The following is a 23,845-nucleotide window of genomic DNA, read 5'->3' as shown; positions in this document are numbered from 1 at the left end:
AGTACCAAAAAAAAAAAAAACTAAATGTAAAATAGAAAATCAATACAAATCAGAAATGCTACATTAGGTAGTAACTAGGTCACCTCACCAATAAAGTGAATCAAAAGGATTTGGGTAAAACATGTCTAGGTAGGAAAGCAAAGTAACTTCCCAAGGAATAGGTACATACACAACAAAAGATCTAAACCCTGTCAGAAATAGATTCTGATTCCTTGGTTCTCAATGTTTATTAGAGTCATAAAAGACCCTTAGAGATTTGGGATTTTAGACCTAGACTGTGAGTATCACAGTAGCAACTGGGCATTTGTGATAATAACAACTGGAATTCTAAAGAAGCTGTGAAGCTGCTGTGGGTTCAGAAATAAAGAAGGGAAAATAGTGGGAAGGGCTCAGCAACCTGACCCTGGACAGGATCTTGTTTGGAACATCGAGAGGCAGCTGATCCTATGGGGAGAATCAAAAGCAGGGTCTGCTTATCTGGTAGTCCCCTTACATCACTTCTAAAGGCCTACCACAGGACACTGCCTGTCCTCTTTAAAAATGCTGGAAATCCCACTGGTTCTCAAATAAACTGGTAATGACAACTATGATAAAACATGCTCATAAAAATGACTAAATGATAGTGACTGGAAAATCAAGAGTAATAGTTTTTTGTATTTTGCAACTTTTCTGTAACAGATGTCATGTTGCTTTTAGAATTTAGAACTTGAAAGATAAAATATTAGGCATAAAGAAATCAAAACCAATTACAGCCTGATGTGAATTGTAGGTTCCTCTGGTTCTGATGGCAAAAGCAGCTGGAAGTATTACTGGGTTGTCAGTGACTTCCTCAAGTAATTTATTGTTTCCATTTTAATACCACATTAATATTTCGACAGAATGGCAGTTTGGTTCATAGGAAAGAATAATTTCAATGAATAGGACAGGACAAGAATGGAATGGATTCAGCCATAGGTAGCTTTGGACACACAGAAAGCATGTTGCTAGGGAATACAGGAAGGATACAGAAAGCAAGGTATACTGAGTATGAAAGTCCTCCATTTTTAAACTGCACCGAGGAAAAGGGAGAAATCCTTTCCTCCTCGTCTCTCCTGCAACATAAAGGCCCCTTGCTAACAAGATCAAGAGAGTGCTCATGGTGGAACATGGATCTCTCCCTGTCATTTCAACTTGTGCTCTGCAGATTGCTAGGGAGCCCCTTGGAGAATACCTGGATTGCAGCTGAGGGGGAGAAAAGAAGTAATCGAAGTTTTGTACTCCCTCACTCTCATTTTGAGCAAAGAAGTTCTGCTTTACCTGACTTCAGTAACACTTCTACTGAAGATTCCTTTTACACAAAGAAACATGTGACTAAAGTATAAAACCCACCCACCTGAACCGAAAAAGTGTACAAAATGGAGCATATATATAGAATGCTATTACATTACACAATTCAAATTGTCTTACTTTCAAACAGTGCTTAAAACTATATGATGGGTATCTGTCAGAGCCGTCTCCGGATTCAATGCGCCTTTTGCAGAAAACAACAGCTTTTTCATACAAGAAAAGGTGTCGCTGCATTGGTTTGAACCTAGCAAAATCCTTCATTTTTGTAGCACCTTTCTTGTGTCCTATCCAAACACTGAATCCACCTTGCATTATCATCTTGCCAAGCTCATTTAGGTTTCCCTAGAATAGAAAATCAAATCCCATTAGTAGAAGGCAAAGCTACATTCAAATCTCTGACATCAGCATTTTAGTGTTTAGCTTGACCTACTAAAACCCCAAAGCATAATTTGTATGTATGTTTTTTAAACTGCATTCATAATAACTTTTTAAATTAAAATGTGCCATGTAGCACATCTGTATAAAATTACTGTGGGGTGGAGGCCAAAAGAAATTTCCTTTTCCCTGGCTTCATATCAACTGCATGTGAGATGATAGGGTAACTCCCGCAGATTCCTAAATCCCGATAGATATATGACATATACCAGTACAAGTTTCCCCACTGGGTGGAGCTAATCTATTAAAAGGTTGCAAGATTCAAAGATGTCCTCCTTTTATTCCCTATCTGTCCCAGGCTAGTGCAGGCAGCAGTTCTGGGACAATACGTCTCTTTTGCTGACCCAAACATTTCTTTAATCGAGATCTCCCTAGGTCTGGACTTGGGAACAAGCTGTTGAAGGGAAGAATGCTGCAAATTCATTTGTCTGCTGATCTGTAATGAAGAATAATCAGTAATGATGCTAATATTTTGATCTCTATTTATCTACCTCTTCTATGTTCTTTTTCAGGTGATTTCAGAAGGGTAAGAAAGTGAGGGTGACAAGCTTACTCCCTTAAAATTCCAAGTATTAAAGTTGACTTACAATATAGCCATTTATTGCAATCTGATGCATGGAGTCATTAACTGACTTTAGTAAATCCAGCATTGTGTCAAGTGCCTCCTTTAATTGAGTAGATCCTTCACAGTCTTTGCTATATTTTAATAGCTCCTATAATTAGAAATCAGGAATTAAACTTAATATTAGGCACCTATTAACATAGCTGCAGAAAATGAATATATTTTTGGCTAACATGCACTCAAGCAGGAATCAAAAATAGTGTCATTTTTTGAATTATTTCTTTCATATGCTCTTTGTCACATTTATATATTTAATAACAATGTTAAAATTGGGAAAGAAGTAGAATAGTGACTGAATTGTATACAACAAAGGGCATTCAATGCTTTTGGAGCTGAAGAACAATAGCTATTTAGTCACATTAGAGATTATTTTTTAAAGCAATTATATATGTGGAGTTTTAAATTCTCTACAAACAATAACTTGTTTTATCCATGAAGCATTCATGGTGCACACAGAACAAAACATTATGAAAACACACTTTAAAGCAAACTCTGTTGTGTTCTTCCTTAACACAATATTTAAGTAAATCTTTTCACATTACACTAGGGGAGCAACCTTTGCACTGTTCATTGAGAAACCCGATATGAAATACAGTCTCAAAGAAATATTTATTTAGATCTGCTTAACAATATTAAAAGTTCTTTACTAAAACATTGTACATAAGTCAATGTACCTTGTATGGAGATTTAAATAGCTAATCCTCCAGATATTCTCAGCCTGTTGTCTATGCCTTTCCTTTGCACTGCCATCATGAAGGAGCACACTAAACTAACTCTACTGCCAACTCCTGCTTACCACTCAGTGAGCCTACCTATTTCTAGCACTTCCTAGTCAGCAACTTCCTTTTTAATGGCTTTGTCACATCTGACCCAAAAAATGTGAGTAAAAAAAGAAAGAAACGTTTCATGTAATTACCTTTAACAGTAACTGATATTTAGTGATTCGCTGTACTGGCTTGAGCAAATAGGAATCCAGACCAAGTCTGTGTTTTAATTTTCTCTGACATTCCTGCCATTAAAAGATAATTATTAATAAATTTAAATTAACACATTTACATGTAAAAATGCCAAGTGTTCTTTGATGAGACCCAATGGATGAATGTTGCTTACATCTCAAAGAACATTTATCAGAAAAATTACTGTTACATGTGGTACAGAAATTTTAAGATACTATAACTGAAAAACTTCAGTAAACAGTATTTCAAGGACTTGGGAGGTAGAAAATTCTAACATTTCAAAGACTAAAAAGGTTTCATATGTGAATTCACATTGATGTGTAATGTTTAAAAAGGTGAAAAAGCAAGGAATGACAATAGAGAAGCATGATTAAAAAGTTCTTCAACATATCCAAGAAAATTAAAAAAAGATTCAACTCCACAGGTCAAGGCCCAGAAAATAAATAGGTTGTGCTAAATATAAATCAGGCTGGGTATGAGAACAGATATTTCTTAAGATCACAAGAAAAATACAGCCCTCATCAACCGGTGCTATATTTCATTCAGTAATTGGCTCACTGCCACTATAAATATAAGGGTCATGACATTGGGTCCTGGGAATAGTGGAGGGCCCATAATTAGGGCAAGATGGGGATGGTGAGGAAGAAATAAGCATACAGGAAATTCAAAACACAAAAGGAACTAAATAAGACCCAAGACCCTCCACTGAATATGGATAAAATATAACATTCAATCTAATTCAAAGAATAATTATTAATTTACGGTTAAAGATGATGGGCTGGTACATGAATTTGGATTTTATCATCATGAAACCCACTAAAATGATGGAAAAGATATTTTTCACAAGGCAAAAGCCCAAACATGAGAAAATAGAAAGTACTGGCAAATTTGGGGCAATGAAAACCACAAGTGGTAAACAACTGAGCATGCTTGAGAAAAATGAATCTCAAGTTAGCAGAGGAAAAAGCTGAGGAACAGATCAATTTGTTACAGACGATTCCCCACCCCCCCAACACACACACCCTTTACAAAAACTCAGGATTACAGACATGAAGTAATTCTGAAAACAGAAGATAATCTGGGGTTGAAAAAAGAATGGTTGTTCAAAGTCCATATAAGGAATAATTAGAAACAAAAAGATTGTTTGTAAGGATGTGGAGCAATCAATACCCTCAATACATTGTTGGTGGGATTGTGAAACAGTGCAGCCAGTTTGGAAAACAGTCCAGTATGTCCTCAAAAAGGTCGACATAGAGTCATTATGTATTACCCAGCAATTTTACTCCCAGGTATAGAGTCAAGAGAAATGAAAACACATATTTACACAAAAACTAGTATAAAAATTTTCCTAGCAGCATCATTCATACTAATCAAAATGTAAACACACCCCAAATGTCCAGCAACTGATGACTGGGTAAATATAATGTAATACAATTATTCAATAAAATTTATTCTGCCATAAAATGGAACGAAGAACTGAAAAATGGTACAACATGGATGACGCTTGCTAACATGCTAAGTGAAAGAAGCCAAACACAAAAGATCATATATTACAGGATTCCATTTATATGAAATGCCTAGAACATGCAAATCTGTAAGAGACAGAAAGTAGATTAGGGGTTGCCTAGGGCTGTAGGGATTGGGAGGAATAGGAGGTCACTTGCTAAAAGGTACAAGGTGTTTTCTTTCTAACAGTAAAAATGTTCTTATATTGACTATAATCATGGTTGTACAACCTTGTAAATATAGCAAAACCACTGAACTATATACTTAACGGGTGAATTTTATGGTATTTTAATTATATTTCAATAAAACTTTCCAAGAAATTTAAATGGGCATGAAAAGTTAAAATAAATGTGAAAATCAAAATCTCTTAGATTAATATACTACTATGAACAACTGGGTAGCTGCCCTTCTCTTCCCCTAGAAGAATAATAGATAATAGATTAGAAAGGGTAAAGCAGAGGGCCTCTGGACTAAGGGATACAAGGTCAATTTGAGGGCAGAATACCATATTGAAGGCAAGGAGAGTGCCTGAATATCTATTTGCCAAGTTAGAGACTCATAGTGTTTGCCCCCAACATGGCATTCACAACATTGGCAGACAGATCCATACACATTAGGTAGCAGTTTGGGAACTCTAAACAACTGACAAGAAAAGGACCTAAAGATAAAGGTACTGAGGAATCCCCCCTAAGGAAACAACTTGAGACAAATCACACAACAATGCAGATCATGGCCAATAAATCCACGAATGCACAGGAACATTCCAATGAGCTTTTTAATGCTCACTCCTAAAGTAAGCAAACAGACAACTATCATCAGACATTTGAGGAAAACCTCTAAGATGAGTGGCAGGAACTAAATGAAGAAAAAGAAAAAAATAGAAGCAATTTGAAGATAACAGGATCTATGCAGACAGAAGAAACTATTCTTTGAAGTAAAATCTTGTGGCAGAAACCAGTAATCCTAGTGATTCAGGAGGCTGAGGCAGAAGAATCACAAGTTTGAGTTCAAGTGGCCCGGGCAACTTAGTGAGACCCTGTCTCAAGTTAAAAAATAAAAAGGCTGGGGATGTAGCTCAGTGGTAGAGTACCCCCGTGTTCAATCTCCAGTTAAAAAAAAAAAGGTAAGATTTATTATCTTCATATCAATAAGGAAAATACTGAATTTATGAAACTAAAACAGGATTGTATTATAAGGAACCAAGAAAGCAAAAAGTTGTTCTTTTCAAAACTAAAACATAATGGCAGAAATAAAACCCTCAATAGTAAGAGAGAAAGATATATTCCAGAAAGTCAGAAAGTACAGCAAGAAGACAGAGAGCTAGAAAACAAAGAAAAGAAAGCAGAAGACCAGTCCAAGATATCTATATCGAACATCTGTACAACAAAAATTCCAGAAACAGGGGCTGGGGATGTGGCTCAGTGGTAGTAGCATGTGTGAAGCACTGGGTTTGATTCTCAGCACCACATAAAAAAATGAATAAATAAAATAAAGGTATTGTGTCCATCTACAACTAAAACAATTTTTAAAAAAGAAAAAGAAAAGAAATTCCAGAAACAAAGAATGAAGAAAATAGGGTGGAGGAAATCATAGGAAAAAAAAAGTGAATTTGGACTGGCAGCTTAAAATTTAATATCATCAGCACAAGACTAGCATAATGAATGAAAATAGCACCAATAATAAGTTTTCCAAAATAAGTTTTCATAAACTCCCAGAGGACAAAAATTGGGTCTCCTGCAATAGAACAAAAAATCTGATGTTAATTTTAGCAATTTATTTAAATTTCTGTGGATAATTATTTCTTACCTAGAACTTTATACCCAACCACACTACCAATAAAAGTGTTATGGTAGAAAAAAGGCATTTGGAGACAAAAAAATTCTTAAAAATATTTATGTACATTGCACACTTTCTCAACAAATTACTGGAACATATGTTCCATCAAACAAGGAAATAGAAGAATGACAAGGACATGGCACCTAGGAAGCAAGAGAGCCTACTCAAGAGACAAGTGAGAGGTGTCTGAAAAATTATATTCACCAAGATTCCTGAGATGAAAGTTATGCATCAGGCCTAATGAGTCAAGGTGAGCTGGCCAGAAAACCCTAGGAGACACTTCTTCAAGAAAATAAAATTTAAAGAAAATCAATGTATATAAATATTGCAAGAGTACATTTTTATAACTCCTAAAACTGAAAGAAGTGTCAGTAGAATCAGGACAAGTATCTAGAAAATTAAGTGAGACAACTGTAAGAAAAACAAAAGGGGAGGAAAAGCAACCATATTATATCAAATGGACCATTTAAGCAGAGAAATAACAGTCTCAACAATTACATGCAGTATATAAATCTAACCCAAATTACAATATAACTATATTGGAAATTTTTGGGGAAAAGAAATATATATATATATATATATATATATATATATATATATATATATATATTCATGTGGCAGTAAAAGAGAGCTAAATCCTCTTCTTATATGGTAGGAAGGAGAAAGATGAGCAAGCTATTTGGAGATAAAGAGGTAAATATCAAAAGAAGTAGTTAAAAGCAATGGAAGTGGATGCTTCTAGGGAACAGAAAATATGTGTGTATGCATGCGTGTGTTTTGGAGAGGGAGAATTGCTCTTTAACTTACATGTATACATAATTTACTCAAAGTAGAAAATGAGTTTATAAAGAAGAAATATCTCAGTATTTCCCAGGAAAAAAAAACATATTCAATGCTTAAACAATTATCATACCTGGAAAAAGGCACATTCTGAGTACTTTTTCCAAATTGTCTCTGATCTGGGTTTATTCTGACAGTATTTTGCATATATCTGAAAATCATCCTTCTGTGACAGAGAACAAATTCAAACATATTAACAATTTGCAAATATGAACTTTTCTTATCAAGAAAGACTGAGCAAAAGTGAGTTAGCAAGGCATTACAGGGACTCTGACCTAAAGGAGCCCCCTTCGTATTCCAAAAACAGCATATCCATTAGACCTGGTGGTGGGACACATGATTATCTAAGTAATTTCTGAACTTCCACTTGCCAAGCTTGAGAATTAGGGGAAAAAAGCCTTCACTGTCTGAACTAATAAAAAATATCTTTTCATAACCAAGTAAATGTGCTCTTTCTATGCTATTTGTCTCTCGGTTCTCTAGTGAGTGAACTTGGAGCTCACCTTCAAGTCAGCCTGCCGTCCTTGCTTCATCACTGAGGCATCACCACTGCAGCACAACCCGTCTAGGCCTGTGCAATTTTCTCTCCCTAATCCTCATCTACCAGACTCATGAGTCATCTCTTCTACAAAGCCATTTGTCTGTACTCCAAGGCTACTACATAAGATGTCTGTTATGGTTTGGAAGATCTGGAATGACCCACAACGCTCATGTTGAAGGCTTATTCTCCAGTGCAGCAAAGTTCAGAGGTGGGGCTTTTGGGAAGTGAATGGATCATGGGGGATCTGAACTCGTCACTGGATTAATCCATTGATGGATTAATAATTTGGTATTAGTGGGAAATGGTGGAAACATTAGGGGGTGGAATATAGTTGAAGGAATTACATCACTGGGTGCATGCCCTGGAAATGTATTCTTGTCATGTCCTCTGAAACCCCACCACCACACCTTTCTGCCATGATATTCTACTTGCCTCAGCCCCAAAGTAATGGAGCCAGCTGACCATGAACTGAAACCTCTAAAATCATGACCAAAATCAATCTTTCCCTCTTTAAGTTGTTCTTCTCAGGTATTTTGTCCCAGCAATGAAAAGCTGACTAATATAATGTCCCTCTTTAGACTCTCATAGGACCCTTTGTGCATCTCTAATATAGGACAACTCATGCTGTATGCAATTTTAATGGTTTCCCTGTTTTTGTACCTGAATAATCTTTGGCTTGGTGTCCACATTTCCTAGCACAGCACTTGGTACAAAGTAGATGTTCAGTAGATAGTTGTTTAATGAATAAACACTACCATCAATAAGCATTTATTAAACCATTACTAGCTGTCAAGAACCCTACTAACCTCATGAGAGATACATACATAGGATATGAACCCTGTCTCAAAGATTTTCTCATCAAATTGGTGAGAGATTATGTATATGCTTGCGTAAAGATACACAGTAAATGTAAAATTTCCAGTGATTAGCAGTCTCTATGTAGTATAGTCCAAAGGGAAGACACACTGTTCTTGCTGGAGGAAGTTGGGAAAGAATCTGTCCACAGTTGAAATGTGTTTTAAGTTACATATTGAGAAACATGTTGTATAGAAAGTATAGTATAGTATAGAAAGACAGTGACATATAATATAGAAAGACAGTGATATGCAGTCCTTTCTTAGCCTTATTCTCTTCTCATTTTATAAACACTTTCTGGGACAAAATACTCATTTTGAGTTTCAACAATTATATCTATCAAAATGACTCCCAAACCAAAGCGGAACTGATCTTTCAGGAAGAGGAGGAATTAGAAAAGCAGAACAGGGTAAACAAAAAAACTATTTCTGAGAGAAAACTCTAATGGAAGAGAGCACAATCACTACCTAGGAAGTCAATTTTACTAAGCATACTCTTGGGACATGGAATAATGAGTCTCCCTGAATGACTTTGTTAAATTAAAAGAAAAGACAGCTTTCTGTTTTGTGAAGTTCCTGCGATAAATGCCTTTGTGGCTGAATGCCAGACTAGACTCATTTATAAGATTTTACACGAATTGTAGGGAAATACCAAGGCATCTTTTAGGTTAAAAATAACCAAGCCTAGAGTGGGTTTGCCAAGATAATCCCAACTCTCACATTTTCACAGCCAGAATGATCCCTGGATCTCTAAGATCACCATTCCTAGGAGCTGAGCCATTGAAGCCAAATATACAACACATGCTCTGGATACTCTATTACATCAGTTTCTACCGCATTACATCAGTTTCTACAACAAAACTTGGTTTTGCATTAAGTATTTACTAGAATTGATGTCACTTCTCCAAAAACATAAAGATATATTAAAAACCTATCTAATCTCTGAATATATTCTTGTAAATGAATTATTATTTTGGTGGCCTGTATTTGTATAATTAAAAAAAATAATTAGACTAACCCTTTCCAGGAAGCAAGGTCCCACTCTTTCTGGAGCATCAGAGCAATTTTCCAGGCTACTCATGAAAATGCTGTGAAATTTTCAGAGAAAAATGTGAAATATAATAAACTGGTCAATAGCCCTTTTAAAAATCATAAAAAATATTCAATTCAGCAATTACATACTTGTTATGGAATTCATATATTTCTGCCATATTTCCAAAAGAACATCCTTTTTATTTCTCAGGACAGGTGGCATAAGATCAAACATCTCTGGATTATCCATCTCCGCTCTATAGCCCTACACAAAATAAATATATTTAGGCATCTTTACAATATTTACATTAACATCTGACTGGGTCATCAAAGGTCTAAGTATAGTAGAATATATAGGGGATTTGTGGGTAAAAACTGTTTGAAAGTTAACATTCATCTATCCTAGTTCCCAAAGTTATCCATAACATTTTTCTTTAGAAGGCAAGATAGGAAAGTCAAGGTTTTCCAATGGATGGGCAGAATAAAATGCTCTTTGGCCTTCCAAGGTAGCTTGTAGTGTTGAAAACAAAATAGAAATCAAGTATAAAAAAGTATAGCACAGGTAATCAAGTTCTTAAATTGGCAATAAGTGTTTAGGTTTTTTTCTGACCAAATAAATATTGTGACGTTTATGTTAAATGAGTATTTTTAGCCTGTTCTCAGTTCTTTTTACCACGATTTCTAAACAGCACCTTGGGATTAATTATAACAATCCACTGCATCCCTAAGAGAAAAGCATTTCCGTTCTGCAATAAATTCTGAATCAACCATTCCCACTACTGAGAGAACATAAATATACACATTTAATCATGCAGCCTCAAACAACGGGTGGTGTACCCATTGCTGCCATGTGACAATTGAGGAAGGAGACAGAAATATAAAATTGCCTCAAACACTTTGCAATGAATGTATCAAGGGACCATTCAGGAAAATGGGAAAAATACTTTGAGTCACTTACCAACAAAACAGTGAAGAGCTCTCGAACATAAACCCTTTCAGTCTGTATCAGCTCATTTAGGACGTGGCTAAAATGAAAAGACCATATTTACCAGTTACTCTGTTATTTAGAATTGTATAACACTGTTTCAGTTATTATAAGTCACTGAAAGGAAAAATAGTTAAGTCATTGAAACTACCAAAGGTTCTGGTTTTAGCATCAAAATATAAAACTAATTTTGGTTGTAAGAGTAAGTACTACCCACAGGGCTGTTTAAAATATATTCAAAAGAAACAGGAGTGCTCAAGGGTTATTATTGACTCAAAAAATTATTTCCAATTCACTAGGATTAAGAATCAATTTACTAAAAATTCACAAAATCTATTCCTAAATGTCTGATGTTTATTTATTTATTCATTTTTGGACAGCATACTTTTCTGAGTTACGAGTATCCTCTCTCACACAAAAAAAAGATAATAGCATTTTCAGCATTGTTTTTCCCTGTTGCAGGTAATATTCTGAATTTTTCTAAGACTTGCAATAGATTCACTATACTAGTCTTCCCAAGTGTAGATGATACTAAAATTTCTGTAATAATTTGTCTACTGTCTCTGTAAAATAAAATACATTTTTATGTTAATGTGATTTCCAATTAACACATTTAAAATTAAATTTTCCTTTCACCAATATAAGTAATCTATTTAATTTAACTACCCTTTGGTCTTTTTTTACTTTCTTTTTGTCTTTTAACATCCTAATACATGTAACATTTAAAAGTTCACATATAACTTGCTGCAAATACTGGCTACTTATAATTCTGTGACATGAAATTTAAAAGGTAAATACTCAAGTCTAGAATATTAATACAATATTGAAAAAGTTAGCCAAACAATGTATTGTTAACATCTTTCAAACCACATCTATACAATCTTTTGTCATTTCATTCATTTTTACTTCTTTTGAAAAAGAAGAAATGATGTTGACCAAAGGGTTTAAACTTTAACTCATAAGTTGAATCAGTTCTGGGGATCAAACATGCTGACTCTAGTGTGTAATACTGCTATCATATACTGGAAATTTGCTTAGAAAGTAGATCTTAGCTGTTACACAGCCGATATAGTGAACACTATTGAACTTCACGCCCAAAATGGTTTTTAAAAACTTAACCAAAGCATATGTTTTAAGAATGTTCAGTTTATAATGTCAGTTAACCTCAATAAAGATATGGATATATGTGACTTTAAGAAGTGAGAAAGAGGCTGGGCACAGTGGCGCATGTCTGTCATCCCAGTGATACCAGCAACTTGGAAGGTTGAGATAGAAGAATGATAAATTTGAGGCTATCCTCAAATTTAACTTAGTGAGACTCTGTCTCAAAATAAAAAATAAAAAGAACTCAGTGGCAAAGCATCCCTGAGTTCAATCCCAGGTACCAAAAAAATGATAAAGAATATGAACTCCTAAATCAGACTTCCTGGCCTCAAACCATAGGTCTGCCATTTACTAGTGGTGTGACTAGGGGCATTTTATCTAACTGTTCCTCAACTTTCTCTACCTGGCTTTTTATAAGTACCACCTGGTTGGGGTAATATTCATAAAGCAAGGTCATTGTGCTAAATAATTGTAATGATGTATCAAAAAAAAAGAAAGTAGACCTTAGATACTTAGTGATCTCACCAACAAAAAAGCAAATTTGTCAGGTGATAGATGTGTTAACGAATTCAATTATGATAATCACCTCATAAAATATACTTGTTCAAAGTATCACATTATATTCCTGAAATATATACGATGATCGTTGTCAATTATACCTCACTAAAGCTGAAAAAACAAACTAAAAAGAAAAAAACCTTTCATTTTTCTTTCCCATCTGGAGAAAAAAAGGAGAAAAGAAAATTCAGAAAAATTCAAAATAATTTTCCTCAAGTAACATAAACAGACTATAAGTTGGTCAAGCCTAAATTCAAGACTCTGACACCTCAACAAGCACTCTTTTTATGACACCCAAGAACTCCTTTCTGTGAACTCAAAAAAAAATTTTTTTTGGTAGCAGGGATTGAACCCAGGGGTGCTTAACCACTGAGCCACATCCCCAACCTTTTTTATTTTGAGATAGGATTTTTCTCAGCTTCTCAGGGTCTCGCTAAATTACTGAAGTTGACCTTGCACTTGCCATCCTCCTGCCTCAGCTTCCTGAGTCTCTGGGATCATAGCAGGCACGATGTGCTATGAATGTGCTCAAAATTCTAAGCACATTGGCCTTTCAAAAACACTAAACCAGAGATCCTACGGGGAAATGTATATGTGAGTTTATGTTAATAAATAAAGGATACTTCTTTAAAACATCCAAGCTCTTGTCATTGTTCAAACTGGAGGGTTGACCAGAACTTCTTTTCTCCTGACAATCATGTACCACTTCAATCTGAAATTATGAAAATTAGAGTTATATCAGTATCTATGTACAGTTCTTCAAGGATACATAGCTCAAATTAGGCTTATTCCAGGTCCTAACTATAGATAAATCAAAAAATAACTGATTTTTTAAAAAAAATAGTTTTGATATATACTAGTAAAATGAAAGATTTGAGTTACTTGGAAAGATAAGATTTAAGGTACTAATTTATTTTATATATTTTCACTTATTTGGCACTTTTGGGAAATAAAATTAATTCATAAAAGTTTATTTTCCAGATAATTAAAGTTCATTTGTTGAAAAACAGCTTGTTAGCCTTGGTTTTTTAATGAAAATCCTTCTAGAAAATATTATATGCCTCCTTGAGTTTTAAATTAATCAAGGACATACAACATAAATGATCCTTTTATTAATGACTCAGTGGTATCATCAAAAACTTAAATGTAATAAAATATAAGGATGCACCCAGGGCTATTGAGACACAGAACTATCTATTCTTTCTAAAAATGTCTGTAACTTGTACATTTTTGTCTCTCCCCTCTGTCACATGTTAGTCATTGCTACAAATGGCTTCCCTGATCCTAAATTGTTGCCTTCTTTTGCAGACTCTAAAGAACTTGGACTAGTCTACTGAGTCAACTACATGAAATTTGTGATGGTTACTACTCTTCAGAAACATTTGAAATACATTCCTGGGATCCCAGCTATACTGGACAGTTGAGCTTGCCAAAAACCTGACCTCTAAGTAAAAGTAACATTACTTTGTGACATTTAGAACCTAAAACGAAGTACTATATTTATCAACTAAATAATATTTCAAAATAATGTGGCTTACACATGGCAAATACTCGTGGACAAGAACAAACATAACAACTTTATATTATGTAGGTACAATCCTAAGCGCTTGATATACATCATTATCAATTCTCACAGCAATTTAGAATGTTAAGACATTCTTTTTTCCATTTTAAAGATGGGAAAAATGAGGCTCAGAGAGGTTTAGTACTGTGATCAAAGTCACATACTTAAAGTGATGAAACAGTCAAGCCCAACTGTCAAAGTCTATGGGTTATCACTTTTATCATACTCCATCCTGCAGAATGTGCTTTGATTTGTTACATCTGGCAAATGTACCCACCATTATCATCATTTTAATATTATACTTAACAATAAAAATACTGCATACTATACTTATCAGGTAGGTATGCATAACAGATTTCTGAATACAGGTGTGGAAATATTTGAAATATGAATTTATATTTTTAAAAACATAAGGATTGTTAAAAATTACTTCAATCAAAAGAATGCAATTTGGAACTGTGTTCAGCTGGATGCCCCACCAAGAAAATGCACAGAGCTACTGCCTCATGATTTTCCCCTGGGGATATGGAACTGAATAAAGCTATGAAGAGGAATTTAAGGTGTCATGGGTTGACACTAGAATGGAAAACATGGAAGACTATGGAATTTAGCATTCACTTCATGTCCTTTTAGAAACTAGAGGTTGTAGCTATACAACATGCTGACCAGGCATTGTATCCATCAGTATAGGCCATTCATTAGCCTGCTAATATTATAATAATTACTTAGAATATTATCATATGTCATACATTGTTCAAGTGCTTCACAAATATTATTTTATCTTTACACTAATTTCATGTCATGTATTACTATCCCCATTTTATAAATAAGGTGACTCTGAAATCCAGAGAATTTACCTAAAGTTATACCACCAGTAAGTGACGAAAGTGGGGATAAAAGCCAGGCAGTCTAGTTCTACAATTTGTACCTCTGTGCTATACAGTACAGCCTCTTAGTGATATGTTCTTATCTTTATTTACCATCAAGAACACACAAATAAAATGTAGGGTCTTGTAGCGATCATGAAGCTACTTTATGCAGATACCAGCCTATCATAGAGAACTGAGAAGGGAGGAATATTCTACAGTAGTCCTCCCTACTTATCCATAGAGGGTACGTTCCAGAACCCCCAGTGGATGCCTGAAGTGCATAATATTGAACCCTATGGTTTTTTTTTTTCCTATACATATGTGCCTAGGATAAAATTTAATTTATAAATTAGGCACAGTTAAAAGATTAACAATAACCTAATAAAACGGAACATTTTTATATATTGTTTTAAGAGTTATACAGATGTGCACCACCCCCATCCTGAATCTCCCTTTTTCTCTCTTTCCCCCACTCTTAGACTTTCCATTTAATATTTTTGGAGCAGAGTTAAACATGGGTAACTGAAACTATAGAAAGTAAAACTGAGGATAAGAGGTGAAGAAATACTGTATTTATCAAGAAATGAATGAATTTCTTTTTCTGAGTCCACAATTAGCCTCTACATGGTCCATTAGAACCTGACCCCTGTCCTCCATTCATACTGGAGGGACTGGAATCCTTCATGAAAGGAAGTTCCCTCTGTAGAAAGGTATGATGTTGTTTAGGTTTATGGAGGTAGCAGGGGTAGAGAGAAGCTAGAATTTAATATAGTACTCTACAGAAGTGATTCTGCACTTGAGCCAGGACTTACAAAACTATTCATACATCTGCAGCTATGCCAGTATTGCAATTAGACACAATGCAACTGTAGCTTTTTTCTTTCAGATGAATTAGGCTTTCAAATGCACAACACTGATTCAGTGAATGAAAAATATGACTTAAGCCCCATACCAACTCCATAACTACAGCAATAAAGTCAGTTTTGAATTAATTAATGATATTTACTTTTAAGTTGCTCTGATTTTGTCTCCAAGTCTTCTTCCCTGGTACAAAAATGTGAAAGAAGAATTTCAAACCAGGATTATAGTCAATTTTTTTAATGCAAGCAAATATAAATTTATTAAATAATTAGAGATTTCATAGTCCAACATGTTTATATTAGTATTTTTAATCACACTATAGAAGACAGTTATTGGTTATACATAACATACAATTTCAATTTCTTATTGAGCATGATTTTGCTAAGTACTCACCCATTTCCTCGCTCATCAAACATTCTCTTACTTGCTGAGCACAAAGTTAGGTATTAGTGCTCGTAACTATTTGTAGATTTGTAAATATTTGCAGGTTTCATGTTCATTCTGACATATAAACATTTAATCAGATTGTAGCTCATTGATTAGGTGGATCAAAATCTCTTAAAAATTCTAGTTATCCTAGTAATTAGAGCATCTAACACTTATTTGATACTTAGTATATATACCAGGTACTGATGTAAGCCCTATGGATGCATCCTATCCCCATTTTATAGATAAGGAACTAAAGTCAGTATGTTATTCAAGAAACAGAGGTGGTGTTTAAATCCATACAGTCTACCATCAGAGTACATGTTTCTAACCACTATCTAATTAACATTTCCAAAACATGTTAAAAAGCTCCAAATAAAGAAAATTTTCATCAAGATCCAAAACTTTAATTTTATTTTTAAATAATTTCATTTTATAAAGGGTGAGCCCCTGTATTATTAAGCAAGGAGTCAGATGTTCCTAAAAAGCCAAGGGCACTTCCAAAGAGTGGACTAAATTATCAGGGCTGCCAAAAGGCTATGTGGGTCCCCTTCTCTGCATGGAAGAAATACTTTTCATCCTTTGCTTCTCAGTGGGAACCAGTATCAGGCACACTCAGGAAAAGGATGTAATGTAATCTCTAGATTGTACACTTTACTTTCATTTATTAAAATATATATCCATATGTGCATATGATTTTTTATGTATTATGATCATTATATATCATATATGGATATATAGTAAAATCAGTGGAAATTACCATGTAAAATCAGTTTCTCAATAAATACCAATGTGCCCCACTTTAAAGAAACCTGATATACAGAGATCTGAACTAATTCTTTGTAAGTACATTAAGAGAGGCAAAAGGAATATATACACAACTAACTTATAAGAAACATCTTTAGTGAAAAGCAAGGTAGATATAGTCATTCTTTCAACAAGATAAATATATACAAAATGATTGAGTGCCTATATGATATGCTAAGCTCTGTGTTTTGGGGATACACAAAGATGAAATGCACACAGTCCATGCCCTTAAAAAGCTTACAGTCTAGCAAGTAAGTCAGAAAATAGGCAATTATAATAAAGCTGAAGAAACTGGGAAGCCTGTTATCACAGCATGAACACAGGGGAGGAAGGAGATGGGGAGGAAAAGCTTACCTGAAGGAAGTGGCCTAGAGATAGGAAATTTGAGGGAGAAGTAGGAGCTAGCAAGGGAAAGGGAGCCAAGAGTGTTCCCAAGAGAACAGTATGTGTGAGTAAGAAAAGGAAGGAAAAGCACGCATAGGGAATGGGGAGACAGGGAGACTGTCAAGCCACAGATGATGTTAGCTTCAACTAGGAAAGTGGCAGTAAGGAAAGCAATGGGGATGGAAAAGACGTAGATGGATAGGAGCGGTACTTAGGCAGTAAAAATCCACAAAATGTAGGATTTTTTAGTCAATTAGAGGTGAGGCAGGAGTAAGAAGAAGAACTGAGGTCCCAAGCTTGGACAACTTGAGGAATACAGTGCCATTTGCTGAGGAAGAAAAGGTCTGCAGGAGAGAGGCGTTCATTTGGGGTATTACTGAATCTGAGTTTCCTATGGGAAATTCAAGGAAGCAAATTGTAAGCACAAATCTAAAGCTTACAACAAAGATCTAGGCTACAGATACTGACTTAAGAGCTAAAACCACATTTAACGCTTTTATCCCTCAGTGAAAATGTCCTTCATGACTCCTCTCTGTCCTCAATGATAATTCAACAAATATTTATTATGTCCTGCTAGTTGCCACGTACTGTGCTAGGTACACAGTTCAATACAGAGAAAAAAAATGAACAAAAACAAAGAAAAAAACAGTTTGACTCATTTTTATGAAAAATAAACACATTTTGATTTGATTGAATCTTATACAATTGGCTTATCAAGTAAAAGTCTTAAAGAACTGCCTGGAATAGATGGTTATAATCCTCATTACTCACAGAGCAATGGGGTAAAAAGAATAAGGTTTGCAGCATAAATAATGCTTTGATTTCATTTACAAACCATGGTCAATAAGGGGTAAAATCATTTATCTGTCCATGCCATTTATTCATTAAGCTGCCTTCTTTCTCAAAAATACATTAGGCAGTCTTAAACTAAAGCAAACCCAACCTACTCCCAACAAATAGTTGTGGATGGCAGGAGAGTTTTTCAAAAGAATGGAAGCCTGATTCACTTTAACATTGCTATATTTTTTCTCTTTTGAGTGGTCATTTTATTAAAGAGACTGAGTTTAGGAGCATAAGTTACTTTTTACATAGTCATTTTCAAAGGTAAGTTCAATACTGAGAATAATGGGTAGTCATTGTGGAAAAAAATGGAAAGAAAAAAGTTCCTTGTGGGCAGAACTCAAGAATGAACTGCTGCTGAATTTTGATGCCAAACTGGTTTTTCACATGTACACAAACTCAGAAAATGTACCGATGATAAGTAATATAATAAAGATGGGTACCTTTTGAAAAAAGTTTACATGCTTGAAAGAAAGAGTATCCAATTCCCACTGCAGAAAGAAAGTATAACGCCATTAAATAAGAATATGAGAAAGAAAAATGAGACAACACAAAACAAAATTTTCTTTGAATGATTAATGACTTCAGTGGGTCCTGGACAGTCTATTCACAACTGTGTTCTTCAACCTAAGATGCACCACTTCAGAGGACAATTAAGCAAGGAGTCTTAACTAGAGGGAAGGGATATAGTCCCATTAACTGAGTACTTCTTATAGTCTGCAATGTTTTTCACTTTGTCTTCACAATAACCCTTTGAATTCAGGAGGTTATTATGGTCCTTATTTTACAGACCAAGAAACTGAAGCTAAAAAGTATTAAGTAAACTTCCCAAGGTCACACAGCCAATGGAGTCAGAAATCCCTAACAATATGTACTCTGCTCAGGAATATCAACCTATTCTCATAGGTAGTCTCACAGTTGTTGGATTTTATATCCCCCCCTGTTTTTGCTGATTTTTTAACTTTTTTCCCCAGTATGTTTGAGATTTCAAGCACATCTAATGTAGTCAACATGATTCACTTAAGGCATTGCTTATAGCTTTATTTTGTTTTTTTTTTATTTTGTTAAATATATTTATATATTTCATAACTATATCTATTTAACTTTCATTGTCTTCACTAGTTTACCTGCTTTCATCACCTCTTTTTAATCTGATCCACTGCTGGGGATGACCTATATTTTTACACACATTATCCCTGCCTCAAGTCTTCTCTGAATTTCAAAGCAATTTCCCTACACTAGTGAAGTCTCTGATTCTACTTACATCAGAGAGACTGATTTTAGTCCCATGTTCACCCATTTCACTAATTTAAGGTCTACAAAGACTAAATAACTCTCTTGTAAGAGACCCTACAGGCATCTCAAGGAAGTCCTTGGGGCAATTGGTCCATCTTATTTTCACACTAGTTCAAAACCATTATAAGGATAAATTTTTCTCCCACAGAATTCAGAAAGGAAGTAGACGTTATATAGTTAAAATAGGCTACAAAGATTAAAACTTGAAAATGGATTCTATAACAGGAAATCACCAACAAAATTAATCTGTTTACCAGCACCTATTTAGAAAAGAAAATCCATTCTATTATCTAAGCCACTCACATATCAGAAGCATATAAGAACCAAATAATAGTTTTACATAGTAATGTGTGAGCTTAATGCCAGTACCTTTTCATACTCATTTCTAAAGGTAGAAATAATCAGTCCTGAGATGTCCATCATTATTTGTTCTGCATTATTTGGTTACTACATTTTATGATTGTACTATAGTCTCAATCTGACTCCTGCCCTTTGCAGGATCATTTAAATTTGGTCAAAGATTCTAAAATAAAATTTCAGTATATCAGGACTGAAGAAAGAATTTAGCATCAAGAGTAACAAAGTAAATAATAACAAGACAAGCAGAAATAGATAAGGCGAATGTAAGAAATTTTACCATGTTTAGTTGGAAAAAATGGTGCTCTAGATCTGATCAAATTTTCAGAGGCAGGTACCACAAATTGAATTGGCCTCACATGCTTATCTCCCAGGTTCCTGAAACCAGCCTGCTGATTCTCAAATATAGTTCTAATATTTTCAAGCTTGAGTTGTACAGTCTGCATTTGTACCTGTAGGTTGCATAAGAATTCTATGAAATATATTATGAAATGGGATCATAAAAAAACCTATTACATTTCTCAGACTCAACCACAGAGTTTAAAATACAACTAGAAGAAATTTAGGAAAAGAACAGAAAGCAGATTGATGTTATTTTCTTCACATGGTTATAAAACCAAGATCTCAAAACAACACAAGGAAGAATCTATCAAGCAGTCATGAAAATGGTCACTGCACAGAGAGTGATTTGTTCTCATTGGCTAGAATTTATAATGGCTAGAAAAGAAAGCATATTACTCTATCTTATTTATCATGAGAAAGACACTAAGTTATAAAAACAAACAAACAACATTGTCATAGTGCTTCGTTACATCTTAGTCTGTTCTTTATAGTTCTCCATGTGTTCCTGGCTCCTCAGAGCCACCAACAGAAAACATATCCTTCTGCCCCTCCTTGATGCTTTGAAGCAGCTAGAGTTAAGCTTGGTTGCTTCCAGAGCATCTCTTGGTTATTGCCACAGCATGTGTCTGATCTTCTAGGGCAATCCCAAGGATCTGCAGCTAGGCATGGATTTAGATATTGCTCCAGCAATAGCAAATAGTATATCACAAATGCTCTTGTCTACAACATGGGTATGTTCATCATGCCATCTCCAAGGGAACAGTACCAAACTAACCTATAGCTCTCCCCTTTGCTCTACCAACTTCTATTTGCTTCCCCTTCTCCAAGAACACCCAGATCCTTTCTTTATCCCTTCATTTTCAAACAGAGGAGGAAAGCCAGATCTGTATCCATAGAGAACCTGTGGGTGGCCATTACGGCACAAAGGAAAGATGTTTGAGGTAGAGTACTCATGACGTGGACCCAATATTCTAGATCTGCTTGGGCCCTATCTATGAGAGTTCCCATTATATTTTAAAAGTTTAAGAATAATGGAGTTGGAACTCACAAAAGAAATAAGTCTTCATTATATAGCAAGCAAATGCCTTTGGATTCTTTGATGCTTGATAATGGCACTACTATCACCCATATCCTTTAAGAGGACTGCATACATGCAACTTGACAATGTTATTTGTAAGGTAGTAAAACTCTTATGGTATTATAATTATGGTTTTCTCATTTGTTTCTTTCAAAAAATAAAAAAGAAAACCACCTCCTACCTTGAGTTCAGGAGATAACATTACATCAAATTCATATTGCAGGGTTTCAGGATCATAATTTATGAAAGGTATAGCCATTTCAAGAAAATTTTCAATGTCTTGAAGGGCTTTCTGGGCATCTTCTTTAGACTGGAACTTATCTATTTCCTGATTAGCTAGAAGACATTCCCCTTCATCACAGCACTGACGAGCCTGGTGAGAAAATCAAGAAAGCATATATGAATGAATAAAGAGCAAACAGGTTTGCCATTTAGAGTGATCATCAGCCCTCACTGTTGTGAATCAGAATTGCCTTCAGAACTGTTCAAAAATAAAGATATCTGGGTTCTGCCCCCAGAAATTCTAATTCAGTGGCTCTGGGGTATAAGGCATACATTTATACTTTTACAGAGCTCCAGGTACTTCTGATGCACAACCAAGCTTGGGAAGCATTGCATTTATTTCATAACAAGTAATTTATTCTGCAGCAGGGGGTCTGGTCATTTTCTCAACACTAACACTTTAGTTGCACACTATTTTCCCAAAGTCAGTAAACTGAAATATGAAACTTTTAGCAAAATATAAAGTGTAATATAAATGCTTATTGATTGTGAAGGACAAGAATAAAGGTTTCCGTACCAGAAAAGGAGATGCACAGATCAAGATGTGATGTCTGTAAGTGATATTCCTATTTTACATTCAATTGCCAAGACCAGATTTGTATGGTGAATTTTGATTCATTACCTAATCATAAAAGGGCTCAGACCCACAAGTAATGGAGGAAAATTTTCTAGTCACTCTTTAATTGTTTTAGTGCTGTACTATGAAATTTGGAAGGAATTTCAAGCTTCAGCGAAATAATCCCCAGGCTTTTAAAAGTGTTATGAGGGGCTGGGGAGATAGCTCAGTTGGTAGAGTGCTTGCCTTGCAAGCACAAGGCCCTGAGTTCAATCCCTAGCACTGCAAAAAAAAAAAAAGTGTTCTGAGCATAAACTGTCACCAGTAGTCTTCAGAGGTATACTCAAAACAGAAAGGAAGGCATCACCACCACAATCTTGATATTCAGAACAAAGGGCAAACTTTATACTGTACCAAATCTGCTATGAATATTGTATAGGTAGAAAAACCATAATCAAATTCAGTCCTTAAGATCCTTTGCAAATTGGAATTCAAAGCTATACCAGACTCAAACTCTATAACCTCTGAGAAGATAAAAAGTATGCCGTAAGGGCATAAGGGCAAAGTATGTCAGGCCAGGACACAAGAATAAATTTACACTCTTTTTCAGAAATGAATCATTTCCCATCATACTACCTGCTGTAGGAGTTTATGCATTTTGAAGGTCCTGCTGAGCTGAATCCGTTTTGCCTTGATCTCATTAACCAAAATATCAGAAAGGTAACGTAGCTCATTACATCTCTGGCAGATTAAATCAAGTGCATAATGGTGATTTGCTGCAAGCCTGTGTCCATGTAATATCACAAATCGGGCCTTTGTTAACAGATCCTGATTTTAAGAAAGAAAGAAAATAATGACTGCATGAACTCTGTTCATATAGAGGGAAAAAATAATTTAGAAGCAAATTGAGCAGGGAGCTCCATGGCCGAAAAGATGATTTGACGCCATAATTCTGCAGGTTGAAAAAAAAAACTCAGTTATAATAATTAGTTAGAGCAGAAGCTTATGCATTTCTGGTTACAGACACTGAAAATTAACCACCCCATCCCACTGAGAATGTAGACGAGATTTACTTCTCCTTATATGTACAGATATAGAACACAAACACTTACAGCAACTGAAATACAAAATGCTTGGTTCCCACACCTTCCCTTCTAAGACAGAACTTGGTGGTCCAGTTGTTCCCCCATCCTTGGAGGCGTTCTGGGGATCTACAGGGGCATGGACATTTGCCTCACCTCAGGGCATACAACATAAAAGCCTCCAGAGCAAATATATACCTGTACAGCACCACACTCACCAAAACCCAATAAGGTAAGAAGGGCTCAGTGCTGTGCCCACATTCACCACATCCAGGGCACAGTCTAAAAGCCTCCAGAGAGAATCTACCTCAGGTGTGGTAAACATTCCCTTAACTTGTTCAGTGGGAAAGGTAGAGCACAGCCTGCTTTTCTGCCCAACCTTCTGGGGAGACCTGAAAGGAATTATAACAGCTGCAACTGCGACCCACTAACCCGCCCCCCCAACATAGCTGGTGGATTCTGTTAGAAGACCTGGAGGGAGACAAGTATTTCCAAGTGTCTTGCAT

At 35.2% G+C, this 23,845-nt stretch overlaps 1 protein-coding gene across 1 annotated transcript in view; it reads right to left on the bottom strand.

Annotated features, from left to right (window-relative positions):
• Mcf2 (MCF.2 cell line derived transforming sequence) overlaps window positions 1-23,845 on the bottom strand; it is a 74,337-nt gene that overhangs the window by 11,419 nt on the left and 39,073 nt on the right. The window contains 14 exon segments of the mRNA XM_047535728.1: window positions 1,447-1,668; window positions 2,349-2,474; window positions 3,300-3,392; window positions 7,595-7,687; window positions 9,935-10,004; window positions 10,099-10,138; window positions 10,141-10,213; window positions 10,907-10,973; window positions 13,219-13,307; window positions 16,035-16,072; window positions 18,790-18,837; window positions 20,280-20,451; window positions 21,601-21,792; window positions 22,894-23,085. Coding sequence (XP_047391684.1) covers window positions 1,447-1,668; window positions 2,349-2,474; window positions 3,300-3,392; window positions 7,595-7,687; window positions 9,935-10,004; window positions 10,099-10,138; window positions 10,141-10,213; window positions 10,907-10,973; window positions 13,219-13,307; window positions 16,035-16,072; window positions 18,790-18,837; window positions 20,280-20,451; window positions 21,601-21,792; window positions 22,894-23,085 — 1,515 coding nt within the window.

Source organism: Sciurus carolinensis, chromosome X, assembly GCF_902686445.1.
Source record: "Sciurus carolinensis chromosome X, mSciCar1.2, whole genome shotgun sequence".
NCBI lineage: Eukaryota > Metazoa > Chordata > Mammalia > Rodentia > Sciuridae > Sciurus > Sciurus carolinensis.
The sequence above is the reverse complement of the archived record's forward strand: the minus strand, read 5'-3'. Positions and strand labels throughout refer to the sequence as shown.